We start from the raw sequence: 20,828 nt of genomic DNA on the forward strand, positions 1-20,828 counted from the left end.
TAAAAAAATATAAAAATTTGATCAATGATACACTAAAATAAAAACCATTTGTACTTTCGCGCTTTTTCAACGCTCGATCAATCATGACGCTGGATGTCGGCGACGAAATTCTGTTCATCATTTTTCAATGAAGAACTATTATTTTCTATGTTTATTACATCGATCAACATTTTTTTTCCTTTCATCAGATCAATGTCTTCAAAAATATCTTCATCGTAATCAAAGTTTTTATATAATTCTAACCTTATTTGCAAATACTTGTCTTTTTTTTTATAAAAATATTCGTTTGCAGTAGTATACTGCATTGATTTGACCATATGGATCGGACTTGTATTTTTGGTATTGTATAACAAGTGAAGTAATCCAATAACTCGAATAACACAAAAACGGTTTGAAAACGTTTTTTGGAAAATTTCAAAACGTTTTCTCATTTCCGTAAAAAAATTTTTTTAAAACGTAGGATAAGTCCAACCATTTTTTTTTAATTTTCAGAGTATATTAACCCATTAAGGCCCATGCCAAAATAGCATAAGATAGCGCTAAACTAACTATGCCTTTCATAGCATAAGTGAAAAAAACAGTACCCGTGGTTTTTCTTTTGCCATTTGTATTTATATTAAACAAATTACCAAAAAAGTTAAAATATTCATTCAGTTTCTTTCATGTGTTCATCTTGATGTTTTCTACACAGAGCTATAGAACATTTTTGGCAAAAAAATGCAGTTCTTGTTACACACGCTGCTGATAAACATTTCTTGTACAGACCTTGTATCATATTGTGTGCATTAGATGATAGATTACTGGACTTCTTTCGCTTGTTAGAACGTTTACTCATAAACTTCTGAAGATAGTATTCATATTCGCTAATTTGCTTAGAACCTTTTGGCAAGTTTGGATGGAGCTTGTTGTATATTTTTTTGCCAAAAATGTTCTATAGCTCCGTGTAGAAAACATCAAGATGAACACATGAAAGAAACTGAATGAATATTTTAACTTTTTTGGTAATTTGTTTAAATAATTTTTTATAAACAATTGCAAATGGCAAAAGTAAAAACACGGGTACTTTTTTTCACTTATGCTATGAATGGCATAGTTTAGCGCTATCTCATGCTGTTTTGGTATGGGCCTTAATGGGTTAACATTTGCAATACGTTTTTAAAGCGGTTTTTTCAATACAATTTTTTGTAGTCTGTATATATCGTAAATAAATATAATTCAGATATTTGATATTTTCATGCGGCCGTCTAGCAAACTTTTCACTTTTACAATACTTCTCTGCTAAAAAAATCACGTGATGTCACCTAACAAATCACTTCGAAAAAATAATATTCGAAACTACGTGTTTTCACGAAAATTTAGAACCTAAAGATAGTGATTTACACGAGCTCCACACTCAATAAAGATTATTCATAAATAAAAGAGTAACGATTTTATAATTCGAATTATAGAATTGAATCTGAATATAGCTTTAAGGCTAATTTAACCGAAGAGATGGGGTTATGGTCAGTCGAGTCGATCCTCCGATCAACGCAACACTATATTCACACTTCCATCATCGTGAGTACCTTTTTAAATATTTCCCTCCTAGGATAAAAATATACAAGCGTTATCAAACATCTGAATTATATATATTATCGATATATACAGGCTGCAAAAAATTGTATGGAAAAAACCATTTTGAAAACGTTTTGCAAAATGTTAGTATATACTCTGAAAATTAAAAAAATAGGTGGATTTATCCTACGTTTTAAAAACACTTTTTTACTAAAATGAGAAAACCTTTTGAAGTTTCCCGAAAAACGTTTCCAAACTGTTTTTGTGTTATTCGGAAATCCACAAGCAATACCGTTTAGTAAAATAGTCATCTATTAGCTGTCCAGTGTACCCAATCGAATTATATAATTTTCAACGATATATTTTGCTAATAAATCTGTGAATTGATCGAAGTTTAATCTTATAATATCTTCAACCTTATAAATATTGTTAAAATCTAGATTGATTTCCTTTGAATACGTAATTTTCTTTCTTGCACTTCTTTGCTGCTGAAATTTTCTAGTATTTACATTTTTTCGATGTTTCTATCCTATTTTTAAAATCTAAATTAGTTTTAGGCATGGAATGTAATGATTTTCTTAATTTTCTAATATTGTTTATTTTTAATTCTAATAATTAGGTATAAGTATAAGCCTCTAGTAATGTTTTCAATTATATCCTGTAATTCTACATTATGCGCTGAACATCCCTTAGATTTTCTATTGTCATTTGATGAAATTATTTCAGGCTTTTCAGTCAGTTTTTTCACCAGCAAGTAGTTTTCTTAGTGCAACAATACGTTCTGACTTTATTTTATCAACAACGTGCACTTTGTTAGAAGTTTCAATATGCCCATCTAAAAAATACAATTATTTTTATATGTATTGCGCTTACATTTTTACTAAAATTATATATTTATATGTTACTTTTCAGAAATTTGACGAACTAAGTAAACATGAATATTAAGATTGAGAATAATTATGACTTTTTAAACTGAAGCCATGAATACTCAACTTGTCATTATATATTAGCTCATTAATCTTTGGGAAGTATTCTTTCTAAACCTTCAAACTCAAAGTATCATGTTCAAATTTTAATATTTTCTCATTATGAGAGATTATTGTTATTTTACGCTAGTAAATTTAAATGTTTTTCTATACTTTTAGTCATTTCCTAATCAACAATGAAATATTTATGTAACCACGTACTCTATGAATATTATAATTTAATGATGATTATTTTCAAATAATTTATTTCTAAAAGTATAAGAATAATAAATATTTGTTTATTGTAATAAAAGACATAATTAAAACAGCATGTTATATATAAAAATTTTCATGTCATATAACTGGTCATGTATATTGTCATCAAAAATTGTTAATGAAAATAAATGCAGTCGAACCTCGATAATTTGAACTTATGCGCCGGTCCCTTGAAATTCCTATACTAATACATGTAAAAAAAAACCTCGATAATTCGAACTTTTTCATTCCGAATAATCGAAAAATTCCTCACAAATTTTCCCTAAAAACCTTACTGTTTATCTCAACTGGGATTTCCCCAGAAACAGATTATCGCTGCCATTGCTCATAAAACAAAGTACATTTAGGCGAGACTACATACATGCATATGTACATATCATAAAGTATCGGACGTGCCTTGGAAAAAAGCCCTTATATCTCCTCCACTGATAGTTACAAGACATCTTTATAATCATATTTTCGATACTCTGTGCGCAAAGTGCGTCTTTCCTAAATGCTCGGCAGAAAACGTGCGTTGAATATCTCACTTTCCACACGTCGTATAAAAAAGTACGGCTCATGTTCAGGAAAAAAGTTTCTCGTCTCGTGTATCTTTCCACCCTCGCTTCGCTCGGACGTCAACACAAGAATATACTTTCCCGTAATTGTATCGTAATGTACTAATTTATGTCTCGACTTATTTTCAGTGTATGTATGTACTTCTCATCTTTGTAAAGGTTTTACATACATATATATTTTCGGTTTGATATCATTCTTCAAGTTTCTATGTCTGGTTCATGTAAAACCTACAAAACTCTCACTCTCGAGGGAATCTCTCACAAATCGCTAGGGAGTTACAGATTCCCCCGAACACTTTTTCTACTTTTTTAAAGAGTAAGAAGAATATTATTGCGGAATTTTCTCTGTCGAGTCAAAGTAGAAAAAAATGCAGGGGGGGGGGGCAGAAAATGAAAATATGGAAAGTTGCATAAAAAAGTGGCTCAAGCAAGCCCGGGATAAGGAGATACCTGTGTTCCATCTACCGGGACCAAGAGATTAATTATATGATATCATTAAATCACGTGATATCACATACCATTTCTGTTTTCCTGAACTCCGCTAATAATCATGTGATATCATGTAACAAATAACATGATTTATCATGCAAAAATGACATGTGATAAATCACGTAACAAATCATGTGATTTTTTTCAGTAGGGTTCGTAAATGCGATTAATATAGAATGCGATATTTATACCACGTGGCAAATCAAAAGCATTAAATTTTATTTTTGAGGTCATATATTGAGTTACGAGTTTTAAGTTAACAGACGAGACAGTCGTTTTTACAATTTCTTTTAGCTCCTTTTTCTTAACATTAACATTGCGATTATAATTTTAAGAAATCTGATCTTAATCTGTTGTAGTAGCTTTTTATTTATATTGCATACTTGTTTCTTAATTTTTCAGTGCGAATATTTTACAATTTTATATTTAAACCATACAATGAAAAAGCGTCAAGTCCTATTTTTGTATCTTAGAGCTTGTAATAGAGACAGTGGTTTTTTCAACTGAACTGAAAATTGAACAATCATATATTTATCTATAAGTGACGATAACGAGGCAGATTTCTCGCGTATTCAATTTTGTAATCTTTTAGTATTCGAGTGTTTTCGACTTTTAGTTTTTTATTGACAACGTTTTTATCAACATGTCAATAAAAGCTTATTTTTCATAGGCAATGTTTATTTCTTACTTTCAATAAATAATCCACATATATAATAGTATAATAGTTTGCTGTCACAAGTGGTTTCTTGATAAGTTTACGTGAAAAAGTTACTACAATTTTCTAAGTTTTTTAGCAAACGCTAAATTTGTTAGTCCTTGTATAGTTGCTCAGACTTTAAAAGCCTCGATTCCTAATGTTGCAAATCAATTTAATTAATGAAACTGTAGCATATCTTTCAAATTTGAAGGATTCCGAACGTCGGACAATACAATTGTGAAAGCTGTTGTTGAAAAGTTCTATTGGGTGTTGGAATTCAGCAAAATACCGGATCACGTACAAGTATGTTAACTATGAATTAAATAATGCGTTGAAATTGTTGGTGACCCCTGACATTGAGCATTAAATTTCGTACTATTTTAAAAATAACGATGACTTCATCGTGAATTTTTGATTGCGACTGTAATGAGTAGTTGTATTTTGCCACTACGGTACATTTATCGACAGAATGTTTATCGAACAACCCCTCCATGGTTTTATCGATTGCAATATTTATGACGAGATTATCTAAGAAAAACCAGAGATAGAAATAGAAGCGTAAAATTATTGGTACGCTTAAAATGGCAAGGCACATAGTCAAGCTTTTGTAAGTAAGCGCGTGGATTTCACCAGATTGAAAACTAATGCTAAAATCGATCAAAATGTATTTTATTTCGCTGTACTGTTGTCGTTGTCGATAGATTTTTTAAGGCATAAAGTCGGACAAGCGTATCAAAGCTATTCGTAATGCAGCTAACATCTGAAGAGTACGGATTATTTATTGGCAAATTAGCTACCTACTACATTGACAACAAGTGTTTGTTTGTTCCGAGATATGCTTTTTGTTAAAGATTTTAAATTGAGTTGCGAAGCTAATAAATCGTACGAAGAATTGAATTTTGCATTTTGAAAAATCTCTACTTATTCTGCGTAATAGTCGAATGGCTAATTATGTTGATTACTTAATGCATCTTGAGGTTATATTGAGACTTGGATGAGTGTGGACGTGTCTTGTGTGAGTGCTGAGTATAAGTCAATTTTAGAGAAAAGGAGAGCGGGAAGTGAAGAGAAAAGTGGAGAAAAGGTACAGGAGGAGTGGAAAGGGGTTTGGAGAAGAGAAAAAGAGAGGGAAACAAAGGGCGAAGGAAGTAAAGTGAGAAAAAATAAAGGGAGAAAGGATAGGTTAGGTTAGATAAGACAGAAGGCGGGAAAAGAGGAGCGTAGGAGAGGGGTATAAAGGCGAAGACAAAGGGAATAAGAGAGAGAGTTAAGGCGGGAGCAAGGTGGGGAATTGGAATAGGAAACAGGAACGAGATGTTTACAACGCCAGGAACAGCGAAAGAGAGGGATGGTAAAGGGGATAAGAGGAAGGCAAAGGGGGTGAGAGGTAGAGAGAGCGAAGAGGGCCTGAGAGGAGGAAACAAGGAAGAAGTGAGGCAGATGAAAAGGTACAAAAGTGAAAACGAGGGGAGTGAAACAGATGGGGATGAAGGAAATGAAATGGACAGAACATTGATAGGGGTGGGTGAGAGTAAAGGAGAAGATAATGCAATTGAAAGAGTACTAGCAGAAATGAGAGAACTGAGAAGAGAGGGGAAGAAAGAAAAAGAGGAACTGCTAAATGAAATGATGAGGCGAATGGAAGAGGCGGAGAAAAAAAGGGAGGCAAAATGGGAGAGAGGGTTAGAAAAACTTAGAGAAGAATTAGAGAAAGATAGAGAGGAAAGGAAAAAAGAGAAAAGAGAAGAAAAAAGAAGACAAGAGAAGTGGGAAGAAAGAATGAATGGATTGGAAGAAGAGGTGAATAAGATGAAAAAACGCATGGAAGGAAGAGAGACAAGGGCAGAAGAAAAAGGAGTAGATAATAGGGATGAAATGGATCACATGAAGGAGAGAATGGATAGAGAAAGTAGGGTAAATAATATAATTGTAACGGATCTGGAGAGAGAACTGAAATGGGAAAAAAGGAGATGCAGAGGAATGGTTAAAGGACAGAATGGAAATTAAGGGGGAAATAATAAGCCTAAAGAGTATAGGAGGACCAGAAATAAAACAGAGACAGGAAGGGATAGAGTATAGAATGGATGAAATTGAAAGGAAAATAACGAAGATAGAAAGAGACAGAAGAGTAGAAAAAGAAGGCCTGGAAGAATGGATGGAAATAGAAAGAAAAAAAAGAAGGGACGTGGAAAATAAGGTAAAAGAGTTGGAAAGAGAGGCTAGGAACCAGGAAATAAGACTAAGAACAATTGAGGAAAACCTAAAAGAAAGCAGAAAAGAAAGAGATGATAAAGGAGCAGAAGAGGAAGTAGAGAGAAAAAAAGAGAAAAACAAAAGAAAAAAAAGGAAAATGGAATGTGAGAGTGACGAATCACCAGGAGAAGAATGGGACGAGTGGAAAAAAAGAATACTGGTAGTGAAAAAAGGACCTAATGGGAAGAAGGTGTAAAAATAGAAGAATGGTTTGAAAATGTTTATAAAGTGAAAGTGAATCACGTAAAGGAATTGGGAGAAAGGCTGAAAGTAGAGTTTAATAGCAGAGAAGACAGAGACAAGATATGGGACTTGGAAAGAGAAATATATAGAAGAGAAGGAAAAATGAGCTTAGACGAGTGGCTGTCCTTTGAAGAAAGAAAAGAGAGGGACGAAATGGTAAGGGCAGCAAAGAAGGTCCTCAGTGCTTGCCAGGAAGCAGGAGTAGTAATGGACATCGTGGTAGAAAACAGAAGGATGATTATAAATGGGATGACATACAGAAAGAGGGGAGGTAAGTATAGGAGGGAGAGAGAAAGAGAGAGGATGGGATAGAAGATGGAATGAAAGAGTGAGAAGAAGACGAAAAAGGGAAGGCTAATGGAAAAGAAGATGAGAAGGAAATACAAAATACATTAACACAAACAAAAACACAGTCACACACATATACAACATAATCACACAAAACACAAGCAAAAAGAAACAAGGCACGTCACACAATAAAAAATGAAATATACTTTGTAAAAAACCAAAATTGTAACATTTAAGTTGAATAAATTCTATATACTTAATGCATCTTTATTTCGATCTACAATTTGAACTTACCAAAGCTAATGTCGAAGGAGACTATTGTTCAAGAGCTCTATTAACAACTATCTTTAAATCACATAGATAAGATTTAGTTTCCTAGCATAAGAAAAACTAAAATCGACGAATTTGACTGCTTCATTATTAATCAAATAAATCAACTCCCTGTAAGTGCAACATTAACTGTAAAAGAAACTAGTAAAGATCGGTTTTTTACCAAGATTCTGTGACTTCTCTATGAAGGAAAAATTCTTGATGACTGCATGAGCATTTCAAATTGTTGAATTATTTTAAATAGGAAGTGTATTTGGTAATTTGTAATTTTCCTTATAACAGTTTTGATTTGATTCAAGCATCAAACTGTATATTAAATATATAAACAAGAAATGAGTGCGTTAGATAAAACTAGTTGAAAAAAATATAAAAAAATGTATACTTGTTGCAATGTCGAAACTATGAAACCATTTCTACAAGAACATCACTATGTGGACTTTGATTATCTACTTATAAATTCTATATTGATATATTAGTTCAGAATTACATAAATCTAGTTTGAAACATACAATTTCATACACATAATTCAAGCATGTAATACTATCAACTGATTTGGATACATGTTTTTTTAAATAAAACTATTAAACATTAGGTATTATTAGTGCATAGTTTACAGTCTTAGCTGTTCTAATTTCTCTCAATCTTTTGCAGTGTCTAAGTGCTATAATTAAATTTAATTTTGTTTTATCAAGTTTCGTTTTTACATATTTTTCATAATCTTCTGATGTAAAGAAATAAGTATTTTCTAAAACAAAAAATATAGTTCAGTTTGTATTGAATGAGCCAGCTAAAATATCACAACTTAAGAAATTACCTTCTCCTGTTCCTAGACTCATTTGTTCCTTTTTATAATGTAAGTATACGTCTAATTCTCCTTTTTTTCTGGCACCATTTTTGCCTAAATTAATAATTGAATATTTACTTTTGATAATTTGATTGATACTTGATATCAAATTATTCAGAGCTTCTAGTGTATAGCGTCCAATAATATATTTAGGTATCTTGCTGAATTCATCCTCGATAACTGGGAGTATAGATGGAATATCTGGTTCATTGAATAATATTTTCTTACAATTTTTCATGCCTTCAGTCATATGGTTGGAACTAGTAGTATTGCCATTATTAATCGTATTATTAATTAATGTATTATTTAGGTAATCAGAGGCCAGTTTTGATTCATCAGTATGAATTGGCATTTCTGAGTTAACATATTCCTGTATTGTTAATGGTATATTATTTTCCATATGTTTAATTTGTTGATCCAAAGCTAATAAGATGGTTAATAATTCCTTCAAACAAGTAATTTCTAAGTACAATTAAGTTATATTTAAAAAGTATTATTTATGAATATTGATATATTTACCTTACAGCGTTCATTGTTGGTTTTCATTGTTTGAATGCTTTTCTTTAAATCTTTAATTCCTGAAGAGATATTATTTACATCTTGAAAAGCTGTGACCAATTCATCTTGAATGAAACTTTTACCTTCAATTATTTAAAAATTAATAATGAATTTTTAAGAAGTTAGCTGATAGTTTTGAATTTATATATAACATATATTATATATATAATTAGATTTAAACTTATTAGTTTTTCAGACTTATTAGTATTTAAAACATATTTGTATATCAAAAGTATTGTAGTAAATATATTTTATATCTATAGATTATGGTAGTAATAACTTACTTTGAATCAGTGTTGTGGCATTTCCCAGATCTTGTAATTTTTGTGTTTGCTGTATTAAAAGATCTTCTAGTGATTGAAATGCCATGGTTTCAGATAAACATATCTAAATTGATTCTAAAATGTTAATTTTACTATTACATGCATAGAATAGAATAATATTTAGAACAATATTTTCTAAAATAATATGTAGATTAATAGTAATCTTTAAAACAATAGTAACAAAGGTAACCGGTCTAAAACGATAAACTTTTAAAATATTTATAGGTTACAGATTTACCGGAACGACTAAAATATATATTTAATTAGGAAAACAATTGAATTAATTAGATAACTTATACTTCATAATTTTATACACTCTCAATTTAAAAGATTTTTATTTTACTTAAATTTTCATACTAAAAACATTTGAAAAAAGATTACTTTATGATTTTGGCTCAACCGTTTGTTTAATTTCAAATTTATCCCTAACCGAATTGAATATATTGCTACCAACATTCAAAAACGTGTTGCCACTTAAAAATTTTTTCTCAGAGTCCCTAGAAATTATTACATTTATTTTAAATGTAATAATTTCTAGGGTCCCTTAAAAAAAAATTTTCCAGCGGCAACGTTGCTTGAGTGCTTGTCGATTTGGATTTCTGCTACTTGGCGCATTTGTGCTCATAAGCTGCAGTTATTTAATTAAGCAATTATGTAAATAATTTTGATCAAAATCGAAGATAAAACTGCAAAAAATCTGTCCCGTACTCCGGCTACTTAGATACAGCAGTTCGAACAGAGTCGAGCTCGTGAAAACCATTAAATTTTTCAGTCATAAAGATTAATAAATACGATCAATAAACTTTGAAGCATTCCTCCAATCAACTTCAAATAATAGCAAATAATATATTATACTAAAAATAAAAAATCCCGCTTTATAGCGCAGGTATAACGACGAACGTACAAGATCGAGAGTCTGTCCCATCAATCCCAATAATTTTCAATAGAATGGCATATAAATAAGGTTCTCAATTGTGAATTTACTGTAATACTAATACTATAGGTTAACATAGTTTACATGTTGAAATTTGTAAATATAAAACTGAAAGTTTAAATTTCTATTTAAAAAAACTCAAATATGTCAAAAGCCGCGTCAAGAATTAAATTTGCTAAAAAGATAACTGGAAAAATAGATCATTCATCAAAGTTAAAAACTAATATACCAGCAGGAATGGCAATGCCAGGACCGCCTCTAGGTCCCCAACTTGGCCAGGTTGAGAATAACATTAAATTATAATTACAAACATGTTTGGATAATTATAGAATCTACTAGAATTACTAATTCCTAGTGTAGAGTATTTAACGAATAAGGTTACTGGGATTTATAACAATTTAACATACACCTTAATTTGGTCTTTTTACTTTTTTCTCATTAACATGTGTACTTTGTAATATTTATATAATTATCTTTATTTGTCAAAATAAATATTTTAAATAAGTTTGTTTTTTACAGAGAAATATTAATATAGCAACATTTGTTAAAGAATTTAATGAAAAAACAGCTCATATCAAAGAAGGAATTCCTATTCCATGTAGAATCAAACCAAATCTTGATAGATCTTACACATTAACAACTCACCTACCTCCTGCTGTTTACTACTTAAAACAAGCTGCTGGAATACAGAGAGGACGAATGCATGGTATGTGATATTACCACTGTTATTTGAAATATCTAAAAGAGCCACATATAGTTATGAACATTTTATATGGACTATGTTATAATTTGATTTATGGTATAGATATGAAAAGTAATTTTTTTATAGATTTATTTTGAGCAAATTATCTCCTTTATACATTGACATTTTTGTATCAAAAATAAAATCAGTAAATCATAAAGGTAAAATTCATTATATGATTATATCTATACAAATTTATTGTATTGTGACATAAATCTAAGCATATAGAAAATGGCTTAACAAAATTTTAAGATACTTGTTTTCCATTTTAAACCATATACTTTGGTGATGTAATAACATCTTACAATATTTATAAAGAAATTCAACTAATTAAAAAAAAATTCAGAATATAAATTAAATATTTATTTTTATGTATTGCAGCCAATGAAATAGCTGGTAAAATAACTCTAAAACATTTATATGAAATAGCAAAAATAAAGTCTGAAGATCCTCCTCTAGCTTTAATGAGTCTCCAGCAAATTACAAATATGTTAGTTGGTACTGCCAAAACCATAGGAATTGAAATAGTACGGGACTTAGATCCTGAAGAATATAAAGAATTTTTAGCCGAAAGAAAAGTAATAGTAGAAGAACAATTAAAAGTAATAAGAGAAGAAAAAGAAGCAAAGATGCTTCGTACTGGTTAAAGTTTTATAAACAAAATTAAACTTCACAATAACTTTGTATATTCATATAAATAAATTAGTTAACTATAAATTTTTAATTGATTTTTTCAAATATTTTTTTTAATAGGTAGATATAACTTTATGTTGAAATATCTATTAATAATTAATAAATTATATTGTGATTTATTAACATGTATAGTTGCTGGTAGAATCTGGGATACTTTCATGAGTGGTATACAAAAAACAAAATATACCAAGGTAGAGAAAGAGTTATTTCACAAAGAAATTCTTGATTTATTAACCAAAATTACTAAAGGACTAAAAAGAGATACGTGTTATTAGTTCTAAAAACTAATGATTTAATTCGTAGTATCGAATATAATTTGAATACCCAAGCTCGCATGTCTGCTTTTTTGCAAATGTCTATGTTGTATAAAATCAGTTTATGGAGAAAAATTCAGAAATTGTAATTCTAAGTGGTTAAGATGCTTAATATCTTTACAGGAGCATTGGTTTCTATTTAAAGTTGTTATATATTATACATATTTAGGAATGATTAACTTTAGTTTAAAAAATTTTATATTTTCATTTTATAAAGCAAAAATTGAGTTAGTTTGATAATAACTCAAACTAGGATGTTGAAATTATCATTGGAAAACTTGAGATTGACAAGAAATATAAGATTAATTCATGTTAAATGGATTGGGAAAATAGAAAATTAATTCATGGAAAATATTATATTAGATTTTTATTTTATTTTACTTGAAAAAATATTAACAGTAGTAACAATTTTTTAATGCTTTACTGATGATAAAATTTGAATTTATATTTGAAGGTATTTAAACTAATTTTATGGCAATATAAAAATTTGTATGAAGTTTTAAATTTTGATTCAAATTTTATCTTTAAAAAAATAGATAACAATGATTATATGTATATCGAAAAAAAAATATTTAGATCACACCACCTAATTAACTTAGAAGTTTTCTAAATTGTTAGTGCATCATCTTGGTTTACAAATTTCTGTTCATTCCAGACTGCTGTTTCTACTTAAATTTTTGAAGTTCTATGCTACTGTCAATTTCTTCATATTCATGAAGTCTCATGTTACCGTCTTTGTCCATATAGATCTTGGTCTACACTTGGTCTCTTACACTTCCATGTTGTTTTGCAATACTTGTAGGTTTATTAAAAAATTATTCTAATAAATCACATTGCATTTATAGACCTTGCAATGCAAGTGGTTTCTTGTATTTCACTATCCTGCAAATGGAAAAAATTAAATATTAAAATTTCTTATCATGATTGTTAGGTTTTATAGCTGGTTACCTACTTTTTAAATTTGACATCAAATTTGGCTATAAAAATGCAGAATGAAAATATTTTGTTTTTTTTGCTGTTCTGTGTTGTCATTTCCCTATGCCTAGTAGACTATAGCTCCATGTCCTATCACTAAATTGGATAAATCCGCTTCCGTATCCTTGTAATCCCCATGATCTGCTTGGTGTTGTTTATTTTTTTGTTTTTTGTAATATACATCTATTTCTTTCTTTTAATGATTTTTTTCCTTTTTTTATTCTAATTGCAATTTTAATCTTTATTTCAATGTTTTTGTCGATTGTTTTCTTTTCATACAATTCTTATTTTGAACATTTGTATTATTTATTTTATGAAAATAAGATATTTCATTTAAATAAAAATCTACAAAAATGATAAGAATTATAACTTATACATAAAAATCGTTTTCAATTAAATAATAACCTGGAAACCCTTAGAAACTTACATATGGTTAAAAAAAAATGCTTTTTTGCTGGAATTCTGCTTTTATACCCACAATTGCTCTGTAATGGACTTCGAAACAATAAAATCCGTCTTTTGTTCTGACAAAAATGGATGAACATCTTAAGGGAAGAATGTAAAATAGTAATGACAACACTCAATTGCTAGACTATAACTCAGAAAGTGATTTATCTTCAAAAGATATTCAAATACCAAACTCCATAAGCCCTCTCTTATTTTCCAAAGGACCCTGAAGATCTGACAATGAAAGTGGACTTCAGTATAAACACTCTAGAGTTAATACCCAAGATATCTTCTAAAGGAAATGCAAGGGGCAAACAAATATGTGCGAATGAAAATTTCCTGAATAATTTGATATCCAAACCAATGTCTCAAAGTGGGCAAATGATTTAGTAAATCCTATTAAACCAATTAAAATTCTGCCAAAAAAAAGTCTGTCTTAGATGTCATTCTACCAAAACATTCCCCTAAGTAATGGTGCCCAACAATGCAGTGGTTGACAGGTTGATAAGCTTCCTAAGCTTTTGTTTTTGTGTTCTATAACAATTTAATAATAGGGATAGAAATATTGTTAAAAAAAAACTACACTCACGTTCTAAGATCATGAAAGATGTCAAATTATAGTATTTTGTTCCTCTTTGTTTTGCTGCATGCATTTGTGAAGAGTTTTAACTAATGACATGTATAAAAGAAGTAGTAAATTGGTATTATTTTTCTATCCTATCCAGATTCCATACATCCAATAACCATCCATTTACAGCTATATAATGATTCTAAATACTTTACATTTTCAAGGCCAATGTTCATGTGGACTAATAGATTTTGAAGCTGCATTAAAACATTTGTTGAATTGTTGTTTATCCAAGTCAATCTTTCTATTTTTTAAATTAAACTAAGACATTAGCTATTGATATTTAACATAAACTGGATCCTTTACCAATTTCATTACAAATACCTATAATTTTTAGAAGTAAATTAGTTGTACCCAATTTTCCCCCCTAAGAAATATATTGGAAAAAAAATTTATATCTTAGAAAATGAAATAACAAGTATTTATGCAAGTTCTTCACCAAACTAACTATACACTCACCACTTCATAATTGCATAACTGAACTGAATTACAACTTAATAAAAATCATACTTATTAGATATTCTTGCACAACATAAAAATTTAATTGCATAAGCCACAACTGTTATAAAAAACAAATGTATCAAACTTATTATTATGCCAATAACAATCACTTACTGCAATGACTAATTAAAATGTAAACCACTAATTTTGTATATCATTTTGTATAGCTGAAGAGCAAAAAATATTGTAAGCAATTTTCATTGATGTTATTTTGGTAATTTATACTTATCAACTTGTACTCAAATTTTTTTTCTTGTATTAATTAAGTATAATTTTAATTGAACTTGATATCTAAACTTATATGCAATACAATATTGTATAAGTACAATGTATTTTGCTAAATAAACTAATAAATTTGTAATATTCATTCATATATTATTTATCTTCTTTATGAATATTAGTTTTGTTGACCATATACTTGATTTATTTCTTTTTTTGCCCATATCTTGCATAACACTGAAAATATTCTTTTAAAATGAAGATGAACTGTTGAAAAATGACTTACTTGTATGTTTTAATAATGGTTAGGCTTCGACTATATTTCTTATATAAAAATAAAACTGACCACTGTTTCATTTATGAATCTAATAAATTGAAAAATAAATATAAAAATCTTAATTCTAAATTTCATTTTTATATAAGACAAAATAAGGCATTCATAAATAATACTTAAGTATTGCACACTATCTAAAAACTTAGTCAAATTGTTAATTACAATGTTAACATTCAAAATTATATCATGAACTTGAATTTAAAAATTCTATATTTTTATATAATAAAAATATTACCTTTCAGTACAAAGCAATATTCCAAATTTATAGAATCTAATAAATTACTTCTTCCATCATATTTTCATCAGCATTCCAAACTCATTAAATAATATATTTTATTTAACAAAACTTGGTTACCTTGCATGCAATTATAAAAAAAATTGTCAAGTTTCTCATTGTTATACTCTTATGGCCAAGGCATTAATATTTTTCAAACTTTGATTCAGATTTCTAGCCATCCAGTGTTTTCTTTCTGAACCTTTTAAATTAAACACTTTTGTTTCCCACAAAATGATAACTTCTTCATACTCACATTCTACTTGATATATCGCGGATTGTACAGGACTAATGTTTCCTTATGTAGTTTTTTTTGAAAACTATTTACGTCAATTATACAGAGTAAAAAATAGCAATTTACACTGATTAACTTTAAACAAATTTAAAAAAGTTATACAAGTAACTTTATAAATTATGTATATACTGCAAATTTGTATTTACATATTCACATAATCTCTATAAGATTGAATATTAAACTTTTCTGATCTGAAGATTAATTATTTAGACTTCCTGGAGCATAAAACAAACATCTGCCTTCTTTATACAAAAATATATTGAAAAAATTCATACCTTAATTTAGATTACATAACATATTAAAAACTCCTTGCCACTTCTCATTTGTGTTTGGCTTTGAAAAGTGGGAAATGAATTCAGTGTATTGGATTTCCTGAAGCTCAAAAAAATCCCTAACCTTCCCATTTTTATAATACAATAAAAATATGAAATTACCAATTATGAATCTGAAATGTACTTTTGTGATCGGTGTACATTGATCATCCAAATTCCATGGAAACATGGGGAGTAGCAAATTCTCAGCCAACCGCATAGTTTTATTGAGCTAAAGTGTAAACAGATTGTTTTTTTTAATCCCCCCCCCCTACTCCCTATATAGAAAAACTATTTTCAAGAATTGTTATTAAATCATTTATAAAAGGGAATGGATATACGTATTTACCATAACATACAATCTTACAGATCATGGCAGAATGATATCTAGTTTTCTGAATTATATTACAGCAGTAACTTGTGTTTTGGATACCGGGTGAACTATTAATGGGCAGTCTGTAAAAATAGTTATTTTTTGGCTCACTTAGAGCTTAAATACAATAAATGGTTGATAAATTATCAACTGAAGAATCTAACTTTTTCCAATTATTTCTTAAAACAAATTTTTGTACTGAAAATAAGTAACTTACATAATAGAGCAAACCTTCAATTTATAGTTTATTCTTTGACTATAAAATATAATTATATGGCACTAAACCTGAAAAAAGTTTATTAACTTTTTTCTTTATAAAAACAGGTTATCAATAATAACACAATGAGTAAAGAAATTATGTTTTGATACAATACCACAAACTACTTATTTAACGAACAAATTATTGTTCTGCTTTTGGTATTAATTGAGTACTGAAATTTTCCAATTATTAATATTTTATATAAATATTAAATTCATTTATACCTTAATAGTAAAGTTTTGCTCTTCATACGTGGACTAATAAAAAAAAAAAATAATTATTGCTATAATACTTATAAACATGAATAATTAAACATGTGTTATATTATTAAATAGAATATCCATATTAACAATTAATTATTGAAGTTTATATTAAAAAAACCATATTAAAAACTCACAACTTTAATTTTGGTTTGATTAACTGTTTAATTAAATTCTCGAGATGATAATATCATTTCTTCAGTAAACGATCTGTGAAGACATTATTGGGCCCTAATATGGAGAAAAATATATGTGATAATTCCATTGTAAGAAAAGAAAATTTTATGAACTTATCCATTTTATCCTGTGTGTTCACAGTAAATCGTTATTCTAATATAGAAACATACTAATGGAAAGATTATATATTTTTTTCTTTAAATCAATGTAATGAAAACTCAAAACTTGTAAAACAAATATCAATTTTGAAATTATCTACACATTCTCATTATTTATGTGTGATCTTTACTGCTGTGAAATTGGCATTATTTTTCTTATATCGTTTCATTAATAGATAAATTATATTTCATATTTCTCTATGAATGCTTCATGTATTGTTACAATTACTTAAAATTTTAATTGCTGACACATATGCTCTTGTAGAAATTATGACATAACTATTTTCCTACTATGCTATACATTTAGAAAACAGGTAAATTAGATGATTTATTACAAGCTTTCACCATTAAACAAAAGTTTTTCAAATGAAACCATATCATAGAGTAGAAAAACTAAGTGAAACTATCAGTATTTTTGCAATTATAAAATACTGTTTACTTGAGATCATAAAATTTTCGAATACCTGACAATACAAATAGAAGACTATTGATTATTCTTCCTCAGAATTGTCCTTTGTATATACCCTAACCCTTTGATGCCTGAAGAGCAAATGTTGGTGTCTGTTCAAAAATGGTCTGCGAAAACACATTAATCGAGCTCCATAAGAGCAAAACTTATGTATACACACAACAATACTACTTAATTTAAAGATAATATGACTTTTCACGGTAATTTCAATGTATTTGTTTAGTTTTCTGAATAAACTATTTCAAATGCCATGCAAATACCTCCGTACCTGGAGAAATTTTGCCAAGTACTTGTAAGCTCTCATAAATGATTAAAATGACGCGTGTAGTTGTGGACTGTAGATTAAAGGATGCTCTATGATCCATAGTTGATTTAAACACTCCATGAATATTAGTCTCTGCTAAACCTGGGAAAACATACTTTTTCGGGGAATTTGTTATAGATTGACCCGCTCACCCTTTCAATAGCTTCCAAATTTTTCATCTTTTGCTCTCTTTGTATGTGGTAGGACGCATTATTGATGAAGCTAGTGCACCATACATGAATGTGCGAAGTTGTATGTGTACAACAACCATTGTGAAAATGGACCGGGCTGTACCGCGTTTGGCCATGTCTAAAAAACAAACTTTCCCATTCTTTCACAAGACAAACATTCCGCTCACCACAATCATTTTGAGAATGTATAGGCCAACGATGCTGCTGATAACCCAGACTGCTTTCTTTTGCTGCTCTAGCAATGATATCGCAAGACGAATGCCATACTGAAAAGCAGTGAGGTAATTAATAGATTAAGAATGAACATATTATGTGGAAAATCAGTAGCCTTTTTAATTTTTTTTATAATGTATTTATTCTTTAACAATTTATTTTGTTTGGTAATTTGGTTTTATAAATATAGTTTGAATATTATACACTTACAATAAGAATCACGCTTCGAGTTTAATAAAAAAAAAAAATATTCTACAACAAAATAATTCAACGCGTACATGTATTCCAAATTTGATAAAATAAAACTGTAAAAAAAGTTTGTAAACACCTACTATTGACACAACTTTTATACAAAAGAAATAAAAATGTTTTTGATACGATTTACAAACCACACCGGTGACAGGCACACACAGGCCATCAAGCGCGAGGTCGTGGCTCCCGAGGTTCCTCGTGCCCAAGGCCACCAGAGTCAGCCACGCCTGACGCCCTTCCCATTTCCATCTCAAACAGCGAGACTGCAAGTAAAAAATATCCAGATATACAGGATGGCATAGAGGTGACTACAATGTCCTCATGGCATCTGATGTACCGCGTTCTCCCTAACGCGGTGGAATAACGTTGGACAGGCGTTGATGTTATGGCTTCTCATCAGTTGCTGCGTCATTATCTTCTCACGACAAACAGATAAGCCGTTCCATGGCGCTCCGTTTTTGTTTAGTTCAATGCTCAACTTCGAAAACATGTTGTTCATCGTTCGAGTGAAACTTTTATTTCGTTAAGTTGTGACATAAACGAGTCAAGACTTTGGAGTTCCGGAAACAATTCCCATGCGTTGCACTCCTCTTTCGTGTCGGTTCCGCCATAATTGTTGGACTGCTTCTGGCCGCCATCTTTGTCTTTACCACTTTGATGCTCGGCCTGTTTGCATTTGATATCTTCGAGTAGCCGATCCTTCATTTGCTGCCATTTTACTATTCTTGAAATTTGTTTGGTACGTAGTTCCAGTTCCGCTTTGCTTAACACTGATGTTAAAACAGCCTCTACTCTTAAATCACGTTTACGATTTCTACGACACATGATTTTTTTTGTTCGTACTCTATGTATCCAATTAACGAGTTGTTCCGTGTGACCTGGATGATCTTCGTTGAATTCTCTCGGTTTGAGTGAGGCAACCATTGTCCTTGTGGTTACGTCAGATTTCTGATAAACTCTAAACGTCACTAATACGTTTACTCGAGATAATGAGAGTTTGTGTACTTTAACATATGCCGTATAAAGATCACGCCGAATACGAACAATTACTTTAATTTCAATTGCAAAAGTGCAGAACTTACTAACAAAACTTCCTGGAGTGGCGATGATTTTTTTCTTCTTAATTATCGACAAATAATCAAGAATAAACACAAACCAACCTGTATCTGCTCGTATTTCCCTTCGTGTAGAATCTCCAACTTCACATACCGAGAAACGGGTCTTTTGAGTCCGACCACTGAGCGAGACACAGTGCACACCGTATGAAAGTAAAAACGGGAATGCTTACAGCTACCTCTCAACAGTCCTATTTATAACCGCAGCTCACAGCGCGTACTGGTATTCTTACGCGCACTTTCCGCAAAAAATAGTTCCAACTTCAAGATCAGTAATATCAATTGAAAACCTATAAATCGTTTTATAATAAGTGTTGTATACTGTTCTGTTTTTAGGTAAAATAAAAAAATAATTAATTCGATATTAAACTATGTATTCCAAGAAATATGCTTGTTCTGGCAAAATCGATATGGCGTAGTAATGTGTAGCGTGTCATCCCTACTCTTGTCTTTTATTTTATAAGGAGAAGTAAAGCTGACGCCAACCTGACGCCAAGCTCTTAATTAACTATTCTGATTGGTTCTGATGTAAAGAAAAGGCTTCTCGTCTTTTCTACGTTTAGCGTTGTCATTCTTATCTTAATATTTTAATAGATGTTTTTAAGACTTTTGATTGGCCGAATGAGGTTTTCCATCAGTATTTCCGCTGGAGAAATTGCACATAGTATTTATAGTTCTGAAAATATTTGACCGTCTCAAATATTTCCATTTCGAATTCGTTTACTACTTCTAATCAAATGAAAACTGCAACAACAAACTTTGAATGGGAGAAACATGCATTTAACTTGACCAAATATTTTCAGGATTTTAGACGCGAATTCTAGACGAATCTAGACGCCACCGGAAACGCTATTGTCAAAGTGGAATAATTGCTAAAGGCTTTGATAGAAACTTTGTACTTTTTTTATCGAATATTTCTTTGTCTAATTTCATTATTTGTGTTTATTCGAGCGAGCCATTTTTTATTTGAATAACCGATAGTCAAGTTTCGACACTACCTTTTTTCCTGAATG

The 20,828-nt window shown here is 29.8% G+C and overlaps 3 protein-coding genes and 1 long non-coding RNA gene across 16 annotated transcripts; 1 reads left to right on the forward strand and 3 right to left on the reverse strand.

Moving 5' to 3' along the window:
• Positions 1-7,582: 7,582 nt before the first annotated feature.
• LOC131675139 (spindle and kinetochore-associated protein 1-like) lies at positions 7,583-9,800 on the reverse strand. Its single transcript, XM_058954000.1, has 5 exons — positions 9,759-9,800; positions 9,339-9,452; positions 9,016-9,137; positions 8,467-8,941; positions 7,583-8,397 (listed from the first exon to the last, which is right to left on the reverse strand). The coding sequence occupies exons 2-5, from the start codon at positions 9,421-9,423 to the stop codon at positions 8,234-8,236; spliced, it is 846 nt and encodes a 281-aa protein (XP_058809983.1). The 5' UTR covers positions 9,424-9,452; positions 9,759-9,800; the 3' UTR covers positions 7,583-8,233.
• Positions 9,801-9,957: 157 nt separating this feature from the next.
• LOC131675153 (large ribosomal subunit protein uL11m) lies at positions 9,958-11,749 on the forward strand. Its single transcript, XM_058954019.1, has 3 exons — positions 9,958-10,590; positions 10,831-11,017; positions 11,435-11,749. The coding sequence occupies exons 1-3, from the start codon at positions 10,456-10,458 to the stop codon at positions 11,698-11,700; spliced, it is 588 nt and encodes a 195-aa protein (XP_058810002.1). The 5' UTR covers positions 9,958-10,455; the 3' UTR covers positions 11,701-11,749.
• A 671-nt stretch (positions 11,750-12,420) lies between these two features.
• LOC131675080 (uncharacterized) lies at positions 12,421-20,232 on the reverse strand. Of its 13 annotated transcripts, none has more exons than XR_009302996.1 (6): positions 19,861-20,227; positions 18,009-18,963; positions 17,736-17,847; positions 13,463-17,167; positions 13,013-13,380; positions 12,421-12,942 (listed from the first exon to the last, which is right to left on the reverse strand). It is a non-coding gene; the product is annotated as an uncharacterized LOC131675080 (long non-coding RNA). The 13 variants fall into 13 exon arrangements; XR_009302997.1 differs by having other exon boundaries at positions 13,463-16,500; positions 17,074-17,167; positions 17,736-18,963; positions 19,861-20,224; XR_009303000.1 differs by having other exon boundaries at positions 13,463-13,716; positions 14,072-18,963; positions 19,861-20,232.
• On the reverse strand, positions 18,970-19,854 carry LOC131675079 (uncharacterized). The gene has a single exon (XM_058953926.1). The coding sequence runs from the start codon at positions 19,622-19,624 to the stop codon at positions 19,196-19,198; it is 429 nt and encodes a 142-aa protein (XP_058809909.1). The 5' UTR covers positions 19,625-19,854; the 3' UTR covers positions 18,970-19,195.
• Positions 20,233-20,828: the final 596 nt, after the last annotated feature.

Source organism: Phymastichus coffea, unplaced genomic scaffold (assembly GCF_024137745.1).
Source record: "Phymastichus coffea isolate CEN01 unplaced genomic scaffold, Cenicafe_Pcof_1.1 PCOF00016, whole genome shotgun sequence".
NCBI classification, from domain to species: domain Eukaryota; kingdom Metazoa; phylum Arthropoda; class Insecta; order Hymenoptera; family Eulophidae; genus Phymastichus; species Phymastichus coffea.